We start from the raw sequence: 22699 nt of genomic DNA on the forward strand, positions 1-22699 counted from the left end.
TTTATACATGCCGTACCGATGTCTACAGAATGATCTGGACTATTTCTGGTCATGATGAATGTTTCAGGATGAGTCCTGGCTGTTCTTTGTGTTACACCATCTGTCGGTGTTCATCTGGTGTTTTTTTTATCAGATTCTAACAGCTAAACTTAAAGTACAGTTAAACTATTGCCATTCTGCATAAAAGTAGTTGCTTTTACATGGGAAAACTAAAACTTGGATTAAAATTAAAATAGTATGACTACATAAACCTTATAACTATAAAGAGTAGTTTTTTGTAAAACAATAAACATTTGCTTTAGAGAGACACTACATAGGACAATACAGGTTTGTCTTGGAAGGACACTAGCATCAGCAAGTGAGATACATGCTATGAGGGGGTCCAACACAAGCTGAGCATGAAGATCCCAGCCTTCAATTCCAGGACATTTCATAATTAGCTTTGCTTTATTGGATTTCAATGAAATCTGATGTAGCAATTAATGAGTATAAGCTACAGCTTCTTTCTAGTCACATTCCTAGATTTGCTAATTCATAATTAGAAGTGCATTAACATTTCATTGCTTTAAATTATTAATCATGGTGTGTGGAATCTTCACATCTCACGGGTTCAGAAATACTTGCCCAAGTGGACTGTGATGTAGCTGGGCCAAACATCACAGCCATCAATGTAGAATATATAAACTAAGATGGCATGAAAAAAATAGCTACTCAACACAGTCCCTCCCATTGCATCCCCTGCCCATGTATCAATCCCCCCAATTCAAAATGCATCACGATTGCATGGTGCACACAGTCACACAGACAAAAAGACTCGTGCTGCGGGTGGATGGCCAACACCAGTGTGCAAATATGTGCTAATACAGCCACAGAAAAAATTAAGAGACTGCAGCACAATTTATTATTTCACTCATTTCTCAATTTATGGGAGTGTGGCTGTGAATAATATATATTTTTTGCAAACTGCAGCCTGGTTCTTCTCTGTTTCTCATTAATGAAAGGTTTCTTCCTTGCTTTATGGGACTGCAGTCCTGCTTCTAGCAGCCTGATACGAACTGTCCTAGCAGTGCACTTCACACCTGCACTTAATGTTCCCCATTCCTTTTGAAGGTCACTTGATGTCATCCTTCGATTCATGAGAGACTGTCGGATAAGTTAACAGACGTCTCTGGCATTAGAATGTCGCTTCCGCCTTTTACCTGCCTGGTTTCTGCTTGTTCCCAGTGTCTCCTGCTTCACCGTATTTTTGTGTACTGTTGTCTTAGAAATTTTTAACCTGAAAGCATCTTGCCGTGCAGCGTAGCCTTCTGCCAGAAGGACCATAATTAAACCAGGATTTTAAAAATGTAGATTTGTTTAAAAATATAGAGTGCTCTCTTGATTGTTTCCATGGCTGTTTATGCTACATGTGCCTGTGTGTGTTTGGTAGAGAGGACTGGAGTCACAGGCAGCCACACTAACATACAGTAGAAATGTTCCTGCATCACCTCGCATCCCTGTCTTCACACCTAGAGTGCTTCTGCTCATCTGCCAGATGCTCTGGGGAATTGAACAGTCTTAAAATTTGCATTTGGTGCAGCATATTTGTATATCAAATTTACACTAATGTCTTTTATACAATTTTTCCACCACTAGGAAAAATAAAGAAGCTGAAAAGGAGTAAATACTTTATATATTTAAAGAAACAGAGACCAGTCTTCAAAATTAGAGGTTATCGGTAAGTCTTAGTACCCAGAGATTAATTACATGAAGAAAAAAAACTGCATAATACCCCAGCATAAACAGTAAACGTGTGCATATAGTCACCGATGCCGATGGCCGCTAGCATTCATCAGCATGACAGAGCATCGCTGATAACATCACTGACTTTCTTTCCCATGGTGAGTTTGTCAGGCCTTTTATGAAAATGATACATTTCTTATCTTTATATCTCCATGGTTAGCAGATTCTGGAAAGATTTTGCCAAAAAAAAGCATGTAACTCAAAATAACAACATCAGTATTTCAAAGTCAACAGAAAAAGACCTACTGCAGCTGCAGGCGGTGCTGCATTTTGTAACACTGCAGGACACCTGGAGGTGCGAGTCGCTACTGCAGGACAAGGGGCCAGTAAACAGCTCGACTAGGGAACACTCACCAGATTTTACGATTTTTGAAAATAGTTAAATAGGAATACAGGAATTTTTCTGAGCTTTTCAGTGTGTATTTGTGGTAATGCGAGGTAGTTATGTGGTTAAGGCTAGATGTCACGCACAGGCTGTTTTAAATTTATAGAATGTACATAAATAAAAACGTGTCATTTGCCTTTGTCATTGATTCATATCTAAAATGGTTGCAAATATATTTTTATAAATTTATTGTTGTCAGAACTTGAGGTAATGTATACAGACCTATTAAACATCTAGACTACTTCAAGACTACCTTGAAAAAAAATTGTCTGATTTACATTTACATTTTTTTTACTAAGATAAATACTTAAGATGAACACATGTTCATTTAATTATTTTTAATGCTAGCAAAGAGAATAGTTTTAATGCTTCATATTAAATATTATATATTAAGAAGAAGTAAAATGTGAAAACATTAAGAAATAGGAGAACAATAAAATATTGTCTCTATGGTATTTCACTACACTACAGCTGTCTAACACCATGAAACTAACACCAGTGCACATAATGCACAAACAAGACACTGCTAGTAAAATGAATGAATACACGTCACAATACAAACAATATCAGAAACCGATATCGCCTTAGGAGAGACAGGACCTGCCCATCACTACTCCTGCTCATACGTCATTTTTCCCACTGTACCTAGCAATCTTCCGCCTCTTCATCAGCCAATAGGAAATCGGTTTTGATTTTCTGGCCAGCCCACCAAATGTACATTTCCGCTTCCGTCCGCCATTACCTTCCTTTCCGCTTCTCTGAATTTTGAGGCGTGCACGCAAAAACCTTCTCTCTCCCAAGTGAGTGTCCAGTTTAAATTAGAATCTCAGTTTTTAGTGTTTGTTTTTCGCAACCCCTTTGTGAAAATATGTAGGACCCCTAGGCCGTTTTTTTCTGGAAAATTGAGGTTTAAAAATATATATTTGAATTGCCGATAACAAGCAGATCTACCCTCACTGATCGAACACGTGGATTTTGAATAAAGATCGATCTATACAGATACGTATGAATCTCTGCTTTAACGACGACTACATGAATACATACTAGTATTTACCCTAATGTTATCTATAAAATTACGTGCACGATGTTATGAGAAAATGTTTATGTTCGGTCTATCGAACTTGAGCGGTAATGTATGTGTTGAATATTCATTGGTTCATCAATAATGAAGGGTCAGTAGGCTGTTATTTTCTGGTTCCCATGTGTATTGAATGTTATGCTGCTGTCCAGTTTTTAAAACTTCTGTTCATATGTCACACTCCATATGGTCTCTTCAGCATGCGTTACGTTGCTGCGTACCTTCTGGCTGCCCTCGGCGGCAATGATAACCCCCAAGCAAAAGACATCAAGAAGATCCTGGACAGCGTGGGCATTGAGGCTGACGACACGCGGCTGGACAAGGTATGAATTGCATTTTTCACATTAGGGCAGACATACCTTGACAAAGCACACATAAAATAATTTAATTGAGTCAGTTAGACATTTGGCCCAGTGCTGCTTGACGTGACTTTATCCCCGCTCTTGTAGAACATCAGAAACTGTAATTCACACCATATTTTAATCCTCTGTATTAAAACGTGAATGTTTGATTATATGTATATATTTTTTTCAGTCTGTGTACGTTCAGACTTAAAAATCAACACTGTGGTGTTCATCAAGAAAATGTAAAAAAAAAGTATCTTATTGTCAGCTTCAGATAGTGTGTGGAGACCCACACTCTGTCATAGCTGAAGTATTCTTAGTGTTCTTGGTACAAATGAAAATTGTCACAAATAGAATATAAACACTAAGACACAGCCATTATATAAACAAGACATGACAAAACAACATTTATGTTGTGACATAAAACGACATGTTAATGCGTTACTCCATTTGTTGAAATTTTAATGGGCATTTGCTACCAATATGATGAATTTTAAGCAGTGCTCAATTTGTCTGTTGACCAACCCTAGTGATTTTGTTGTAATAATCATATTAGTACTCAATGAAGGATATAATTCAGTGGATTTCAGCCTGGTTGACCAAGGAATAGGAGAATGTCATATTGTTCTCTCTTGATGATGCTGCTATGCTTTTGGATATTTAACCATCTCTGTGCCTCCTTCCAGGTCATCTCTGAACTTAACGGCAAGAAGGTAAACGACATCATTAACCAAGGTGAGACTCTCTTGATTTTAGTGTACATTATAAACCCAGCTATGCATTAAATATCAGAGTGATCCAGAAAAAAAAACATGTTTATCTTCTGTTAATTCTCTGGCAGTGGTGGAATTAACAAACGTTAAAGAACTGAACCAGTGTTTCAAAAATTCTTTAGACCTGATTTGTTTAAAATAATAAAACTCTTTTACGCTTGCTTCAATAAATACAAGAAGTGCTTGATTTAATAACCAGAGGTCTGCCGGATATACACAGTCAAAAACAGAGGTCCTGGAACGTGTTCCGGCAAGATCCGGCACAAATTAAGCACTGGATGCACCCAATACATTAGTGCCAGTGTTGTGGATGTAATGCAGCAAAAAACGGACAGTCTCTCTGTGGTTAAACGCTTGTAGGTATATTTATGTCTATTTCCTGTTCCAGGCTACGGGAAGCTGGCCAGCATGCCTGCCGGAGGCGCCGTCGCCGTGGCGAGCTCTGCTGCTCCTGGAGCAGGAGGGGCCGCCGCTGCCCCAGCTGCCGGTGAGAATGCAAGATCACTGTATTGCGCTGCTGCTTTGCTGCACTTCTGTCGTACTGCGCAGGAGACGTGCGCAGCAGCTGTAATATGAAATGTGTGGACCTAATCTGAAATTTTTGCATTTAATCTGGTGTAGATTGCAAATGTCGCTATGTGATGGAAATATCGGGAAATGTTTTGTTTTTGTAATAAGCACTCATAAGGTTCACTGTCACAAACGTATATACAGCCCTTTCCCTGTGTGTAATTTGCTGTACAGAGAGACATTTTGGATGTCATTGCAACTAAAGACAAGTATAATAGTGCATGTTCCCAAAAGAAGGTCTAGTTAGGTGTAGTTAGGTAGGGGTATCTGTCCACGGGCACTGTTGTGCCAGGCTGTGGAACGCTGCGGCTTTTGTGGAGGGCTTAGTTAATTTCCAAACACAAGCTATACATTTTGTTTTTCTTGTGACTCCTCGCGTTCAGATGTTCTCCTCACATCTGAAAAAACATTAACAGTATTTCATGGAATCGCTGCATGATTTGTGAAATTTTTGTACAGTCATGGACATGGAAAGTTTTAGAACCCCTATGGCACTGTATGGTTAGAACCTTGATTGCTGTTCTGGGGAATGGCCACCAGGTGGCATCAGGTGATGTCAGAAATCTAGCATAAAGGACTTCGTCCCACACCAAGAGAACAGTTTATAGTCGTTAAGCTTATTCTGCCATTATATAAGCAGTGGTAGACGTAAGGATAACAGAAGGCATTAATGATCGTCTCTCTCTCCCACTACAGTGGAGGAGAAGAAGAAGGAAGAAAAGGAAGAATCTGAGGAATCAGATGGTGACATGGGATTCGGCCTGTTTGACTAAGACTGTCTCAGGTCCAAATAAACAAACTCTTCTTACACATGTGGCCCAGGTGTGATCTCTCACTTTGGTGCAGACGGGGTGGCTCCTGGTCTTCACTTTCCTCTTCTGTTCACTAATGGTGCTTAGCAGAGAGCTTTCCTCTGTATGTACACCAAGTCATAGCAGAGCAGAGCTGTTCTTCGTGGGAAGACTGGGTGTTATCAATTGGCTCTCATTGTGGGGGGCACTCTTGTCAACAACATTGTCCCACAAGTACATAGTAACTCATTCATAGATGCCAGGTATAAAGTATAAGTTCTTACCTGTCAATCTGTTACTGCATGCATTTACAGGTGAACCGTTATGAACTCATAATGTACGTTCTACATTGTATCACATTGTTTCAGTTTTCAATTAGCATTACCAGTAAAGGAAAATGACTTGCAGTTCTTTGTTTTATATTAAGCATTGCAGTAGATATATATATATACATAAGTAAATCACTTGTTTTAGTTATAAAAGTGGTCTTCCTTGGTTGTTTTCCTGCGGTGTGCGCTGTGACCTTTGCAATTCCCAGGAAACATTAGACTCTTTATAGCACTAAAGATTCATGGGGATCGTAATTTAAAATGACTGGGAGTAAACAGTGCGCAGTTTTATCTAGGTAGAAATTGAGTGAGGTGTATGACACATGCAATTCAAACGGGCAATGTTAGCGTAACAGTTTTGTTTACCATGCATGCAAAACAATATTCCTTAAATTCATATTAAATTGTTATGATGTCTCCAGCTTTTAATAAGCTACCACAAGGCAAACGGAAAACAAAAATAATGGCAACTTATTTTCAATTAAATTCCAGAATTGGGCTGGGCAGGACTGCATTATTCACCTGCACATCTTCTGGCATCGCTGGACTAGATCAGCTGTCCAACACTTCATTTGAAACATTGGAAAATTCCAATAAAGTAAACTTGTGAGAAAAGAGCAGGAATATGTTCTGGAATGGTTTCATCTACATGTTGTATTCTACTGTCAGTCAGTCAATTGTCAGTGTTTTAATTAGTGAATTCCTAGTATGTTGGTGCTGGAAGAAGTTTTGACATCAGGGGCCCGTATCACAAAGCAGGATTTCTTGCTTAGCCAGATTTAAGGTAGTCTGGGCTAAATGTAGGTCAACAAAAATAAAATCCATTTAAACTGGGTTACCTTAAAACTCATAGCAAGATACAAGCCCCGGTTCTTATGTTTTTTGTTTTCCTTATTAGCAGTCTGTGCTGCAGTTTTTTTCCATCTCAGCGTTGAAGTTATATGTTTCCTGCCTCACTTTCAGGTAGCTCTGAACAAATGCTTCCGGCACATAATTAAAAGACAAGTCAAATTCACTTACGATGGGAGGAATCTTTCCCTGTGTTTTAAAACACAAATTTTTATTCAGTCCAGAGCCAGCGTCAATTCGGAAAGTTCCTCCATCAGTCAGTGTGTGCCTGAAGACATTTGCTCACTAAAGCCCCGAAACTTCCAGGATTTAAAAAGTACTGTCCGTGAATTATTAGTCTGCCAAAATGGAAATGATTGTGAAAGCAATGATCGGAAAAAAAAGCAACCTGATCACAGCTCTCTCCATATAAACACATTTGAACTTTATTCAGAAAGGTTATGAGGTTTTCAGAAAATTGTTTACCACCATTGAACACATGCCGTTAGATGCTAAGCAGTTTGTGTGTGTAGGGTGGGCGGGTAAGGAGATGACTTATAACAGTGGTCACATGAGGGAATGGACCAGATAAACACTATCCTGACCTTAAGCCCTTAGGAAGAATCGATTTGATTCTGTCTTCATGGCTTCCTGTCCCGATAAGGTGTTCCTGTTTTTGCCTCTAACCAATGGAACTTTCACCTGTACTGGAGCAGGCAAGGGCTTGAGACTAGGATGACTGTTTCGACCAGTACATCAAGGTTACATTACGACAACAGCACACTTCAAGTCCATGTGTTGGAATTTTCTGAAACTCCCTGATTCCAGTTTTTCCATGTTTATGGATAATTATTATTGCCCTCCAGTCTAACGTTCTGAGTACACAGTGCAAATGTCAAACATGAAGCCTGTACACTTTATCAATATCGCTCTCCTAGGACTGAAGAAGTTTGGTAATTCCTTTGTTTACCTATTTGTCAAGGAGCAAACATCTTCTCCTGATGATGTGAAGGCTGATGATTCATGTCGCAGTGCACTTATAGTTACGATAGGATCCAGTGGTTGTGTACCCCCCAGTATTTAATTTGGCTTAATTCAAACAGACCTTTGCGTATTAATTATGGAGTTGTGCCCCCCTCCCCAATATCAAACTCTCTCCTATGCCCTTGATAGTCCTTACCCTAAAATCCATCCATCTTCCATAACCGCTCATCCAGTATAGCAGGGCTATTCAACTCATGGTCCTCAAGGGCTGAACCCTGCTGATTCTCCAGCCTTCCTTTATCTGTGAGCCAGGTGTGAAGCCTCTGACCAATCAGAATCAGTAATTATTAAACTAACTACCTGGGAGAACTGAAAACAAGGCCTGGATTTGGAATCGAGGGCTTGAGTTGAATAGCCCTGCAGTATAGGTTTGCAGTGAAACTGGAGCCTATCCCAAAATGCACAGGCCATGAGTTATCCAGGGTGGGATTCTAGCCCACTACAGGGCAGTCATACACACTGGGCAATTTAAAATTAACACGTCATTGGATGGCACAAAGAAATCGATACATCACCAGGGGAACTATGCAACGTCATAAACACAGCAAGGGTGACAAGTTATCCCACATTAGGGTACCACCCCTACTCTTTCAAAAGATACCCAGGGATCTTTTATGGCCTCAGCGAGCCAGGACATCAGTTTTACATCTCATCCAAAGGACAGCACCATGTTTACAGCTCAGTGTCCCCATACTGCACTGGGGCACTGGGATCCACACAGACCACAGGATGGGCTAACCTATTGGCCAACCCCGCACCTCTTCCAGCAGCAACCCAGCTGGTCTCCCATCTAAGTACTGGCCAGGCCCAAGCCGGCTTAGAGTCAGATGGATTACCTAATCTGAACCGCAGGTGGCATGACTGCTGACAGTGCAGTGCTGCCACTGCAGTGCTGCCACTGCACAAACCTACCTTGAATATATGCACCTGCTAAGCTACTGAATGTAGCCACTAAAGTAAGTTAATCTACTACCATGGCATTAATTTCTTGGTTTTTCTCCAAAAATCTTCTGGGACTATGTGGTGTACCTTTCCATTTCCGTTTATCGACATTTATGCCAGTGCCTGTCTCACTCTACAGTTAACAATGTTGCCAAAAATGATGTCATTATTAAGGATTTGGTGTATTTTAACCTCTGATCTTCACCACCCGCCAGTTATAAATGCGTGAGTGTTTTTCTAAGGCCACAACACTGACCGTGTAAAAGATTGCTGTGTGTACGTATATCACTGGCGCTATGAAGATCCCGATAAGGAGGTATTGCTTGTAACTTTAGTGAGTCATTATGGTTATCTATCCACGAACTCGGGACTGCTTCTGAATGGAGTTTCATTTTGAACAGCACAAATGCAATTCTGACAGCTTCACCATTAGTAGATCTTCAATGAAACACAAAGCCAAATTCAATTTTTGCTTTATTTTATTTGTGTCCATGTATTTTGGTCACAAAGCTATCTCTGATTAACCAAGCAGGTATAAGTGGATGAATATGGTCCTAGTAGATCAATATGTGACATGCAAACATCCTGTATTGATTCTTCTGTTTTCAATGAGCAAGCTACACTTGAATGAGAGCTACAGCTACATTTGATAAAAATGATCGATTATGAGCAAAACGCCCTTTGGTTTTCTTTGCATCAAGCAGTTAGCAATGATGTAAACTCATCTTTATCTGCAAGTGTCCCATTCTGGTCACATTATCTGCCAGACTGAGGGCAAAAGGGCCACAAGAAAAGGAATTATGTGATTTGTGCTCTCTGAAACATCTTTTTCTTACATTTTCTGTTGAGAATACTCCAGTTTGAAGTATTACAATTTACAAATGCAAGGATATTCATCAGCAACACATTTCTGAATGAAACAGGGGGGGAAAAATCATGATAAACTCATGTTTCAGGCTGAATGCTCAATGCTCTCTTCAGAGTAAAACAAGCTAACTTCTAACATCAAATGTTTAGCGATGCTATATGCGTGGACCCCCCCCCCCCCCCCCATACCGCCCTGCCCCACCACCTCCCTGAGGTACAAGGTCACCCATGCACTTTAGACAGATTTACCCTTATGTATTGTTTACCATGATCTATGCTGCCGCACTGGGAATCATTTCACAATCTTACACACATATTCAAGGAATATGCACACTGCCAGGGCTTGTAGCTCCTGGAAAAGGCTGTTTGCCCAGGTTCTAGTTGATGGTTGCACACACATGCACCACAGTAATCAACACAATTATTCTGTCTGTGAATTCATGCAGAATGGCATCATTTGAATGGTGGCGTGAATGAACCCATAATAATCACTCTAATACGAAATGACATTTTGGGTGTAACTCAGCCAAGTGCCCCGGGCTGTCTGTACTTGAGTTGAAGATTCAGTAAGAACTGGCAACAAGCTTTGGATGATCTGCACATATTTTGTTTTTCAGGTGCATATTCATTATTTTTGTACTGTTTACAGCAGAATTTAGCCAAGTACATGCTGTGCAGTCACTCATTGCCACTCCCAATACTGGACAGGGGTCGTGTTCCCTATTACTATGAATGAACAGGGCAATTGTAATGGAATCAGTCATGGGACACTCTCCAACATCCAGCTGAGGTTTGCAATTTAAATCTGCAACAGTCTGCCTCTGGGAAATGTACGACCAAAATGTCAAATATAGGCCCCACAGTTTCACAATGTTTTCCTCAGAAACAAGTAGGAGTACAGGACATGGCTGGCGTTTTGAAAAATCCACCTTTCTAGGAAAATCTGAATCCTTTTAAGACAGTCCCTCTGTGAATGTGTATCTCTCTGACTTAATAAATAAAACAAGTTTTAAAAATTATGTTTATTTCCAGTGTCCTCTTACTTGGAAGATATTTTCGCACTCACATGCTGTTTGTCCTAGTAGTACAGCTTTACTGTACAGCTTCGTGTGGTATTGCTCTCAATATATTAAATGTCAACACCGTTTGTTGATTTCTGTTTTCCGTAAGTGGTGACTGCTATCCGTTAATTACATAGGCCTTAAGAGAATGCGATAAATATTTAACCGTAATTTCTGCAGTTTTAGTTTGGGAAAGATTTAACTTCCATTAGCTTAATTAATAAAAAAAAATCTGTTCAAAGTTACCGAAATTACTATTTGCTTGTATGTTATCATAAATACAAGAAATTACAGGGTTCCTGTATCAGTGACAGTATACAGGACAACACGTGGGAACAATGACTTACGAATTTTTCAGTGCAGAATCACAGTGTTTGTTTATGACATTATTAAATTCTCATAAGACCAAAAACCCTTGGAATTATACCCAGTTCCTCTGCGGTTATTACATTCTGGAGTAAATGTCAAATAATAGCAATCACCTAAGTATTTTCCTATCTTGCCCTGGGGCGGATAGGGCGGCGATCTCAGCGACTGAATTGTTTGGGCGTTATTTACGTTGTTTCATTGGCTGAGAGTTCCGCATTCTCGGATTTTTATTGGTCACTGCCTTTCAATGTCCCGCCCTCGCTGCGCGAGGGACTCTGGAGAGGGCAATGACAAAACAGCTGGAAGAAGTGAAATAAACAAGGCGGTGACTGATCGGCAAATATATACGGGCGCCGACAGACAACATTGACAGAGCAAATGTAAAAAGAAAGGAGCTAAAGGGAAAAAACGTGAAAGTGAAGGGGACTTGTCTTCTGAATTTAGCAACTGTGTCGCTGGGAACTATATAAACGGAAGGAGTCCTACAGTGAGTACAGGAAGATCAGCAACATGAGTTTGATGTATAAACTGCGGTATACATATATGGCGACTGTTTCCTTTATCTAGATAAGTAGATTAGAGTGAGTTTTTAAAAAACCGGCCGACGGAAATCGAGGCTAATAGCTTTTCGTTTTCACGGGTGTCTTTGTGTCTGGTGTGATTTGACGAAGTTCTGCGCCAGCCTCGGTTTGCCCGTACTGAGGCGAAGCCGCGCCAGTGTGCGTCGCTGCCTCCAGCGTCGGCTTTCAGCATGTTTCCCCTCGACTCTCCCTGGAATATTTCGTTCGCCGGCTGTGGCTTCCTGGGCATCTATCATGTCGGCGTTGCGAGCTGTCTGCAGGAGCACGCACCCTTCCTAGTAGAGAATGCCCGGCACATCTACGGAGCGTCGGCGGGAGCCCTCACTGCGTCCGCCCTGGTCACCGGGACATGCTTGGGTACGTATGAGGCCCCCTTGCGCTACCCAACCTGCCTTGCGTTGGCGTGTAATCCGTGAACGAATAATCTACGTATTTTTAAAGCTAATAATAATTGAGGTATGATGAGCATGACTCATGATCATTGATGCGCACCGTTCCTCTGTCATAGCTCTCCCTAACTGGCATCCGCTGTCATCCCGGAACAGCTGAATACATTTCAAAGTGCTCAGCGTGTCCTGAGCAGTGTTTCCACCTGACTAGCATCGTCCTGTAAAACCAAAATAATGAATCTGATTACCTTCGATGATCTTGCCAGCCATGCCTGTTCGTTTTACTTCCTCTTTTGTTTAATATTATTTTGAAGAATGCAGACCTGTCGGTTTTTGAGCAAAGTCAATGTCTTGTAGAATGCTGGATGCCCAAAACCGTTTTTTTCTTTTTGCCTGTGTGTCTTTTCCTCTCTAATCTATTCGTTTTGTTGATGGAGGCCTTATAACTAACTATAATCTCGGACAATGCTGTCTTTTCAGGAGAAGCTGGGGCGAACATCATTGATGTTGCCAAAGAAGCCCGAAAGCGATTTTTGGGGCCCATGCATCCCTCCTTCAACCTGGTGAAGATCATGCGGAAGTTGCTGTACAGATCACTGCCTCCAGATTGCCACTCTCGTGCAACTGGAAGGTTAGGCATCTCCTTGACCCGTGTGTCAGATGGAGAGAATGTTTTGGTGTCCCAGTTCAACAGCAAGGAGGAGTTGGTCCAGGTGAGAGCATCGCACTTTTTGATCAAAGGTCCGCATCAGGTTCTTGTTCAAAATCATAGATCCGGATCAATTTTCAATAACAAAATAGCATTTCATGGAATTTAAAGAATTAAGAATAACTCAATATAGACATCAATATATAACGTATATATGACATCTCTGTCATTGGGGAGGGGGGGGGGGTTATAATGAGTTGTGTGTGTACGAAGTTTGGTGGACTATTTTTGTATTTCAAACCACATTAAGCCTTTTTGTACGTTAACCATATTGATTCAAATGCGCATTATCGGCTGAATCCAGATTAACTTTGGTCTGCATCCAGACCACGGACTTTGAGAATCCCCGGCACAGGGGGTCCGCACTCGGCACAAGCAGGGCTCAGCTGGCCTCTGTGCAAACATGAACAATGGAGATGAATTGCAAATTGCATTAAGATCTCTACAAGAGCATAATACTCGTGTGACATCACAGACAGTTACCCAGGCAAAATTCTGATATTCAGCATTTCATACAACCTGTCTCATTCGTAATGACATTTCTCCCATATTCAATGAAGACATTAGCCGGTTTTTATTAGGTGATATGCAAGTAATATATACTCATCTGGAAGTCAACTTTGTTGACAATTTATTGAAATTATAACATAATGATGTGTTTTTAAAAACAATCTCCTAGTTTTTGCCTGCAATGGATGATTGTTGTTGTCTGTATAAGTTACTGAAGTTGTCTGTGCTTCAGAGACTTGGCATAATTCCTGTACTATGACATAATCACTGGGAAATTTTAGAGGTTTTTGGGCTTTGTACAGATATAATGGGACTCTGACACACTGTGATTAAGACACACAGTCGTCTGTAACATGGATGATGCTCAGGCTTAAACCTGCGTACTGACACTGATACAGCAAAAATCACATGTAGTGTTACACTGTCACTGTTATTCACTGGGATACACTTTGGCACTCTGAAGCACTCAGACACTCGCTGTCAACGGTACATTTTTATTAACAAATACCGAATCCCACACATGCGTTTCCCAGTGGGGTCTGTGCTCTGCTCATAATATGTTCCATCACATTGTCCAGCATTATGCACTTTTTATGACCTACACACTTCCCTTTGATCCGTGTCAGCTGGACATGTTCATCGTCGACATTGCTAACACACACATCCTACACAACTGAGGGGAATGTTGGATAAATTGAACATTGTATATGTCATTTACTAGAATATCACTGTTTATGATCAGAGGTGCATCATTTTATTTTTGGTGGCTGTACCATATTGATATCCAAGACCAGAAGCTCTAAACAACAACAATTATAATAAAACTGTCAGTGCTTATATTGTACTTACTGTATCTGCCAAATCACCCATTAGTGTTCTTTGCATTGTGTGCTGTGACCTTGAAGTTCGTCCCTATCGCTGTTAGTAATATCTCAGTAATCGGTGGCTTGTCCTCTTGTGTCGTGTGGTATTTGCCTCTGGCCGGCGTTTGATGCTCTCACTGCCCCCTCTACCTAGGCGTGTGTCTGCAGTGCCTATATCCCTGTGTACTGTGGCCTCATCCCCCCCACGCTACAGGGAGTGGTAAGTATCTCGTCTGCTTATACTCGCCAGCTGTACTGCTGCACAGTGTCCTGACTGTCAGTGTTTTATTTTTTCATGTGAAATGTGTATTTTTTTTAAGAGACTATTTGACTTGACTAGTTGATGGGGGGGGGGGGTGGTCAGTTCAGAGTCTCTGGTTGAAAATGAATCTTCGAGCTGGAGGATTCGGAAAGTCTTGGGCAAACAAAGCATGAGTGGTTAATTGTAAGCTGTGCCTGCATGTCCTAATGATGCTGTGGTAACACGCTCAGTTTATAGAGTTACTGTAATGTTTGTTGCTGGTGGCTCAGTCGCTGGTACTGTACCCTCCGGCCCCAGCACCTCTGGCTGTACCTCAGGAGTATGTGTATCCTCTCTATGCTTGCGTGGATTTCCTTTGTGTAACCCGAGTCTCACTGAACAGTCTAAAAGCCTGTGATTAAGTGAAGTGAAGTGATGGCTCTCAATTGTGGAGTAAGTTTGGGCTTATGCCCTAGGAGGGAGCAGCCTCCGGGTTCACTGCTGCTGAGTACTGGACACTGGATGGATAAACTGTAATGTTACATGGCTGCAGTTTTCGCAGTACAGCCTAGAGCACTGTTTCTCAACTGGGACCAGTTCAGTGGATCGTGAAATTTCAATGCCACCCAACCCGGTTAACAAATTTCGTGAGACTAGTCCAGAATTTGAAGAATTTGGGTTGTGACTTAGTGACCAAGGGGGAAATGTGGGTTCTGGGGCTAAATCAGTACCACTGAACCACTGCCCTAGAGCTTTCTGCATGGCAGTAGTTATCGCGGCACCCCCTAGAGTTTGTCGTGCTGATTTTTCAGGCCATGTTTTGAAGAACAGATAGGCTCTCAATATTAGTATGTGCATTATCGGTGTTCGTCTGAATGTCACCCTGACCAGCAGCTGGCCATCCAAACACATGCCAATTATTCTGCTCTCTGAATATTTAACATCTTTCCTCATCATTCTTATCATTCTGTGCCCCTCCCGTTTTCCCTCCCACCTCCCCTGCTGTTTACCTATCCCCGCCCTTTATTTTCCCCTCCTTACTTTTCGTCTTCGCTGTACAGTTTGATCACTTTTGGACTTGGCTAGCCTAGTGCACGCTCCCTCTCCCTCTCTCTTCTTCTTGGCTTTCTGAGCCCAGCTGTGTGACCTTTCATCTGGTTCTCTGTTTCTCTGCATTGTTGCCATCTCCTCGTTCCCGGGAGGATGCATTTTGCAGGCCGTGTTCCCAGGGTTTGGTCGCTGGGTACGCGTGGACACAATGACCCACACAAACACGCACATGCCTGCACGCACACGCTGACCAGAATCTGGTGACATATGAACTTTTTTAAACCTCATAAACATACCCAGAGTGTTCAGGAAGGCATCATATGACTATAATAGAGACGATGTGATTTAGCTGTTTGGGAAATGCAGAGCGAAAACGTAGAGTCACAGTGATGAAATGGTGTGATTCCGGTCTCTAATGACGTGCCTCTTATACTTGAGATGTGTAGTGTATCACTTTTGTATTGTAAATAATGACAGGAGCATTTTCATGTTTGTTTCCTGTTGCATCAGTCTGGTGACAGTGTGTATGTGTGTGAACGGCAGCATACCCATTCGTGTTATTCACTGTACAGTGTCCCCTGGGCTTAACGCGATTTCCTTTAACACATGTGCGGCATGTGGCAAAAAACCAAAACCACCTGATCGTGGTGCCACCATAGATGTTTAGTTAAATGTGTGTGATAATGTACCTTATGTTATACAGTATATTTGACCTTTTCCTTGTAATAATCTAGATACGTCCAGACTCACGTCCTCACTTTCGGGACGAAACCCAGACGTAAATCTATGGATACCTGTATAAGAAGCAAAACAAAATGTCACCTTGGTGGCAACTTCTGGAGTAAAAAATGAAAAGGAAAGCATCTGGGCAGGGTTCCCGTCCCCCGAGGGGGTGGTGACAGTGACGTAGGAACCGTGACAGTGAACTTTGCCAAGCAAACTGTGAGGGGAGGGGCCTTGGCCCCAGTGTAACTGCAGGGAGTTACAGAGACATACTGTCCACAATAAAAATACACCAGTGTCGGAATGGGAGGCACGTGCTCGGTTGTGGTGCGTGCGTGTTCACGTGTGTGTGCGTGCAGACACCGCCATGACAGGCGACCAGCTGGCCCTGCTGCCCAAGGTCATTCCGATCCCTCACCGCCCTCTGATTAAACCCAGATCTTCCAGGCTGATCTCAGAGTTAATCCTGCTGTTCATGCGCACTGGCGCTGATTGGCGTGTCAGGCTTTTATTAGACCTATTTATATCAACATCCTTTAGTTTATTCTTACTGCCGAAGAAATCATGACATATCCCCTTTTTTATACATGATCACAGTAGTAGTTTGGGGGAAATGAGAGGCCCCGTTGCATGCTGGGAAAGCAGAAGCAGGGCATAAGACTCGGCATAAGACTCACTGTTGCTCCCTCGGCTCATTTTGGTTCTGCTGCAGTGAGGGGGGGCAGGAGGCAGGGGGCAGTATGAAGTAGGACAAGGCATTTCCAGTCAAGTTAAGAAATGGTAAAAATGAGGGTTATTTGTCATTTGTACAGAGAAGGTTGGAATGCTGCCACTGCCATCACAGTGCTATAAGTAACGAGAAGGGACGTTGCAAAAGGGGCACTTCAGGAGTAAGGACAAAGTACAAATTACAGTACAGCAGTATAGCTGCAGATAAACAGCCAGTAAACCGTAAGTATAGCTGTAACAGTAACGTAAACAGTATCCAGTAATAGATATCAAGTAATTAAAGGAAAGTAAAGAAGAAGAGCAGCTTAACAGGTAACGTGCAGGGCAGTATTCTCACGTTTGATGTGTTTAAGAAGTAGAAGCCCTAAGGGTAGAGACTGTAGGGCCGGTTTGTATTTTGATTCTACAGTATCTCCTCCCAGATTCATGCAGAGAAAGCCAGTCTGTGTTCTGCTTTGCATCTCTCAGTGCTCATGCCCTCTTTCAACAGCAGGAGGCGCACCTGTGGTCTTGTTCTTGTTTCATGCTCAGAGAATCCGAAATGACCTTCCTGTCTGTCTGATTCAACATCTCCATACCAGACTGCGATGCCACTAGTGATGTCTGAGTCCTATTGCTGTTCTCTCGAGTCTTTAGCGTTGCCAATGTTTGCTGTAGTATCACTTATCCGCGCATCAGATTAACCCTATCGCACCCCCCCCCCCCAACCCCCTGTCCCTCAGCGATACGTAGACGGAGGCATCTCAGACAACCTGCCGCAGTATGAGCTGAAGAACACCATCACGGTGTCGCCCTTCTCCGGCGAGAGCGACATCTGTCCCCGCGACAGCTCCACCAACCTGCACGAGCTACGCTTCACCAACACCAGCATCCAGTTCACGCTAACCAACCTATACCGGGTGTCCCGCGCGCTCTTCCCGCCCGACCCGCTGGTATGTCACACGCGGGACCCGTGCAGGACGTTGTGAGGATGTGCGAGTTTGTGTGTGTCTCTGGTAACCGCTTTGCGCATGCGTTTGCTCTGGATTCATAGGTGATGAAGGCCATGTGTAAACAGGGGTATCGCGATGCCCTGCACTTCATCAAGAAGAACGGTGAGAGTTCTCAGCCCCTAAAGGCCTTCTTACATGTGTTAAAGAGCTGGAGTTAAATTACATGTTCCTTTAGATAAGCCTGCTCAGCCCTTGCATGGCTGGATGTTAAGAAGCAAGGAAAAAACTGGAATAGCTTTTTCTCTTCTAGTGCTGACACCTAGTGGCCCACGTTTAATATGGCAGGCTTACCACTGTGTGTGACACACCCGGCCCATGCGTCACTGTAATTGAATTTGCAGTGGACGCCTGCAGGTTAGATCCACCCAATGGACAGCTGCCACATTACATACTTCAGAAAGGAGGATTTTTTTTCCCTCCCCAGTGGGGTTGTTTTTCAGAATGCCTGAACTTAATCACTCTTGTCCTTCCTATTCAATAGTTATAGTTATTTTGAGTCATCCGAAGCCTGTAGAGTAGAAATGGCAGCTCCCAAAAATGATCTTTGGTGGGAGCAAGAAAATCAATAAGTTGAGAAATAAGATTTATTGGTGAGGATAGTTTGTATTAATATTATTATTAATGTGGTTAGATCTGTGCAGAGAATTGAGTCTAATTTCAGTCTGTACTGCATCTTCTCACTTCACAAGCACCAGGAGCTGTGCTCACTTGTGAGAGTTAATAATGGCTGTAGGTTTTATGAGATCATAACCACACTGCATGTGCCCAGCTTGACGTCTGTGTCCTGTGCACTGTGTGCAGTGCGTATCTCGGCTGAACCTGTGCCGGTTCCTCTTTCTGGAGCACAGGCCTGCTGCAGTTCCGTGGACCCCATCGAGCCCTCCTCAACATAGGCGATGGGGTGGAGGAGGAGGAGGAGGAGGAGGAGGAGGAAGAATATGAGGATGAGGAGGGTGATGAGGATGAGGGGGCCCGGGAGGGCGAGCAACATAAGAGGCAGCCAGCTGTGTTCAGCAACAGCGCCAGTGAAGAAGACCACATTTTTGAGCACCTTCCCCCAAGGCTACACCAAGGTGGGTGGAGGAAGAGCGTAGGCACTGCACAGAGGGGGGGGGGGGGTGGAGAAATCAGAGTACAGCACACCATATACATGCTGCTTATCTCCTCAGCTGAATGTCTTATTTAACCAAAAGTAACTTAAATATTTACATCCACGCTCATTTAATGGTCATCAAAGCATATAAAATGCAGTAAAATCATGTTTCCATTCGTAAAGAGTCAACACAAATATTAATGAAGGTAAGCAAAGACTCTTTGCTGCCCCCTGTAGCTCTAGTGGAGGCCTGCAAGGAGAGGAGGAGCCGCTTCCAGTCTCTGAGCAACCTGCTGCCCATCAGGATGGCTTCGGCCATGTTAATTCCCTACACCCTGCCGCTGGAGTCGGCCATGTCTATGACTGTCAGGTGGGTGTGAGTTTCTCACTGTAGCCCCCCTCCCCCCACCCACCCAGTTCCCACTGACTGGCCACCTGCTCCACAATCTGCCCAATCTGATGGAAGGACAGTGCTTGAGTGTGCAATACAGGCATGTGCGTGTGGTGTGTTTGTCTGTGAGCTTATAGCTTTTCTCTCTCTTTGTCTTTCTCTCAGATTGCTGGAATGGTTGCCAGATGTGCAGGAGGATGTAGGCTGGATGAGGGACCAGACAGCGAAGCTGCTGCAGTGTGTCCTGCGTCAGGCAAAGAAAAGCATGTCCCAGCAGGTGTCTGCACGGTGAGAATAGGCGCCGCAGTCGAGGGGCTGTCTAGCTGTGCTGCATTATAAGAGGCCAGCAGGCCAATCACCATGATTCGCAAAGTTACTGTCCCAAGCCGACCTTTTCTTCTCCCATAAGCCCCCAGAGCTGGAAACGAGCTGCGACTCCAGTGGCAGACTCCCCTGTCCTATGTTAATCCCTCCTCTCTCTCTCTCTGTCTCAGGCTCCCCTGTCCTGTGTTAATCCCTCCTCTCTCTCTCTCTGTCTCAGGCTCCCCTGTCCTGTGTTAATCCCTCCTCTCTCTCTCTCTGTCTCAGGCTCCCCTATCCTGTGTTAATCCCTCCTCTCTCTCTCTCTGTCTCAGGCTCCCCTATCCTGTGTTAATCCCTCCTCTCTCTCTCTCTGTCTCAGGCTCCCCTGTCCTGTGTTAATCCCTCCTCTCTCTCTCTCTGTCTCAGGCTCCCCTATCCTGTGTTAATCCCTCCTCTCTCTCTCTCTGTCTCAGGCTCCCCTGTCCTGTGTTAATCCCTCCTCTCTCTCTCTCTCTGTCTCAGGCTCCCCTATCCTGTGTTAATCCCTCCTCTTTCTCTCTCTGTCTCAGGCTCCCCTGTCCTGTGTTAATCCCTCCTCTTTCTCTCTCTGTCTCAGGCTCCCCTGTCCTGTGTTAATCCCTCCTCTTTCTCTCTCTGTCTCAGGCTCCCCTATCCTGTGTTAATCCTTCCTCTCTCTCTCTCTCTCTCTGTCTCAGGCTCCCCTGTCCTGTGTTAATCCCTCCTCTCTCTCTCTCTGTCTCAGGCTCCCCTGTCCTGTGTTAATCCCTCCTCTCTCTCTCTCTGTCTCAGGCTCCCCTATCCTGTGTTAATCCCTCCTCTCTCTCTCTCTGTCTCAGGCTCCCCTATATTGTGTTAATCCCTCCTCTCTCTCTCTCTGTGTCAGGCTCCCCTATCCTGTGTTAATCCCTCCTCTCTCTCTCTCTGTCTCAGGCTCTTCTGCTCCAGGTTAATCCCTCTCCCTGTTTTTCTTTTATCCTCAGACTTTCCTACCATATGCAGCTGCGTCGTTCTCAGTCCTTGCCTGCCTCTCCCAGCGGTGTACTTCCGCGCTGGATGAGTGGGGGCAGCTCCACAGTACTGGACCTCTTTCTGCGTTTGGACCAGTACCAGCGTCAGCTGCTGCCGGGCCTCTTCTGCGTCAACATGGATGTTCAGGCCTCCATGTACTCCCAGGCCTGGGGGGGCAGGGACAGGGCGTCTCTGCCAGATCTGCCAGAGGAAGGGCTGGTGATGCGTCCTATGAGCCCCACCCCGCCCACGCCACCCCCATCCCCGTCTCTGCAGCACAAAGAAGGCACCGTCCAGCCCTAGGGCATACCATGGCCTATGATGCCAGACACCAGTCTGTGCCCATGTGACTGAACAAGTCTTCAGAACAATCCTACCTTACAAACGGCCTTGGCCTGCACTGAAGGAATGACATTTACCCATGCTGGGGCTTTTAAAATCTAATCCTCATTGTGACCTTTGACCCTTCTGCTCATTTGAGCTTTTTAAGCCATTCACGCCCCTCCTCCCACCCCAAACCGAGGAGATGGACTTAATATTTATTCTTCTGTATTCCAACAAACAACCAAAAGAACGTAAACCACCTGTAGGTGTTGGCACAGACGGGCACTGTCGTGTGCCCGCAGAATGACTGCTCTGTACTGCAGAGAAGCCGAGCCGAACGTTCCTGAGATTCAGCAGGGACTCCTCACTCAGAGGTGCCTGACAGCAGCCAAAGTGCCTGTACTGATCAAAGCCCTACAGAAGGCAATGAGAGGATATGGACACAGTGACTTGGGGGGCGGGGATCTGCATCTGTATCTGTCTTATTGGAATCCACAGCCCAGCCACTGAAACCACAGGCCACATGAACCCTATGTTGGGATTTAACGGTCTACGAATGCAGTGTCTTAGTATTATGTACAAAGCGCACTTTGTGTGTGTGTGTTACAGCATGATGAGTGTGACAGTATGAGGTTCACCCATCCTGTATACGAGGATCACAGAATGGATGATCAGCGTGTCAGATCACCATGAGGAGCTGTGTACACAGGCTCTAAGCAGTGTGTGTCCCCCCCCCCATGGCCATCCTCAGAACTCCTTGACGATGATAAGTACAGTACTGACTTACTGTACAGCGTCTCAATAATTAATCACAACAGTTTGGCTGTTTTAAGAACTTTGCGTCTGTCCGTGAGACCAAATGCATTTTAATGTTTTTTTTTTTTTTTATGGATGGTGCAAAAACCTCCAGCCGCTGCTTGTTCTGTTTCGCAAAATAAGAAATGAAGTCGATTTGGTTGCTAATTTCAATGTGAATTAACGGCACAGTTGCTTTTCACTTTTAAGCTTAAAGTCAGTGTAAGGGAAAGGGAGCCCCCTTGTGGCCCTTTTTAATTTTCATTGACTTTTTTAAAAGCCATTTTTTGTATGGACATGGAGCTCCTAGAAGACTGATGTTTCGTTTCTTACATATGAAAAAAATGTTTTTAATTACAATGACTCTTGTCCAGTCGGATTAGTGCTTGTGGGGTGGGGCTCCTGAGAAATCCCTCAGGTGCTCGTTTGGAGCCGCGTGACAGAGCCAGGCTTACCGTGACACAGCTGAAGAGGAAAAGCCGTCTGGACGAAGCCATTTAGCTTGTTGTTGGAGGATGCCCTGAGCAAAGCCTCAATCTGCACTGCATTCATTTTAACTGAATATTAAGTTAAAAACTTAATTGTGTTATGCTTTGTTTTTCCTCACGCCATTATTCAGAAACCGACTTGTGTTATATATCTGTAAATAAAAAATGGGTTTCTAATTATATTAATATTCATCTCTGGTAGCGTGTGGTTATTTCGGTCTGGATCATGCGTTATCTGTCCAATGAGTGTTTCGTGATTTTGCGTGGGATGCGCTTTGCGAGAGTCGGCCGTGGAGCCCCGTGCATGTGCGCGGCGCGCGCCAGGT

General features: G+C 43.7%; 2 protein-coding genes across 2 annotated transcripts; both read left to right on the top strand.

Annotated features, from left to right (window-relative positions):
* Positions 1 to 2876: 2876 nt before the first annotated feature.
* rplp2b (ribosomal protein, large P2 b) lies at positions 2877 to 5742 on the top strand. Its single transcript, XM_023819625.2, has 5 exons — positions 2877 to 2967; positions 3445 to 3568; positions 4276 to 4324; positions 4751 to 4849; positions 5629 to 5742. The coding sequence occupies exons 2-5, from the start codon at positions 3446 to 3448 to the stop codon at positions 5703 to 5705; spliced, it is 348 nt and encodes a 115-aa protein (XP_023675393.1). The 5' UTR covers positions 2877 to 2967; position 3445; the 3' UTR covers positions 5706 to 5742.
* Positions 5743 to 11437: 5695 nt separating this feature from the next.
* pnpla2 (patatin-like phospholipase domain containing 2) lies at positions 11438 to 22565 on the top strand. The gene is made up of 9 exons (XM_023819703.1): positions 11438 to 12101; positions 12614 to 12846; positions 14370 to 14435; positions 17681 to 17890; positions 17992 to 18052; positions 18799 to 19023; positions 19281 to 19413; positions 19600 to 19722; positions 20739 to 22565. Exons 1-9 carry the CDS (start codon positions 11915 to 11917, stop codon positions 21067 to 21069), a joined length of 1569 nt encoding a protein of 522 aa, XP_023675471.1. The 5' UTR covers positions 11438 to 11914; the 3' UTR covers positions 21070 to 22565.
* Positions 22566 to 22699: the final 134 nt, after the last annotated feature.

The sequence above is a fragment of the Paramormyrops kingsleyae genome, chromosome 11 (assembly GCF_048594095.1).
Source record: "Paramormyrops kingsleyae isolate MSU_618 chromosome 11, PKINGS_0.4, whole genome shotgun sequence".
Lineage (NCBI taxonomy): Eukaryota > Metazoa > Chordata > Actinopteri > Osteoglossiformes > Mormyridae > Paramormyrops > Paramormyrops kingsleyae.

Coding starts and splice junctions, on each gene's coding strand:
- rplp2b (XM_023819625.2), top strand. CDS start 3,446: ATGCGTTACGTTGCTGCGTACCTTCTGGCTGCCCTCGGCGGCAATGAT. Junction 3,569..4,275: donor ACGACACGCGGCTGGACAAG/GTATGAATTGCA, acceptor GCCTCCTTCCAG/GTCATCTCTGAACTTAACGG. Junction 4,850..5,628: donor CGCCGCTGCCCCAGCTGCCG/GTGAGAATGCAA, acceptor CTCCCACTACAG/TGGAGGAGAAGAAGAAGGAA.
- pnpla2 (XM_023819703.1), top strand. CDS start 11,915: ATGTTTCCCCTCGACTCTCCCTGGAATATTTCGTTCGCCGGCTGTGGC. Junction 12,102..12,613: donor GGTCACCGGGACATGCTTGG/GTACGTATGAGG, acceptor CTGTCTTTTCAG/GAGAAGCTGGGGCGAACATC. Junction 14,436..17,680: donor CCCCCACGCTACAGGGAGTG/GTAAGTATCTCG, acceptor CCTGTCCCTCAG/CGATACGTAGACGGAGGCAT.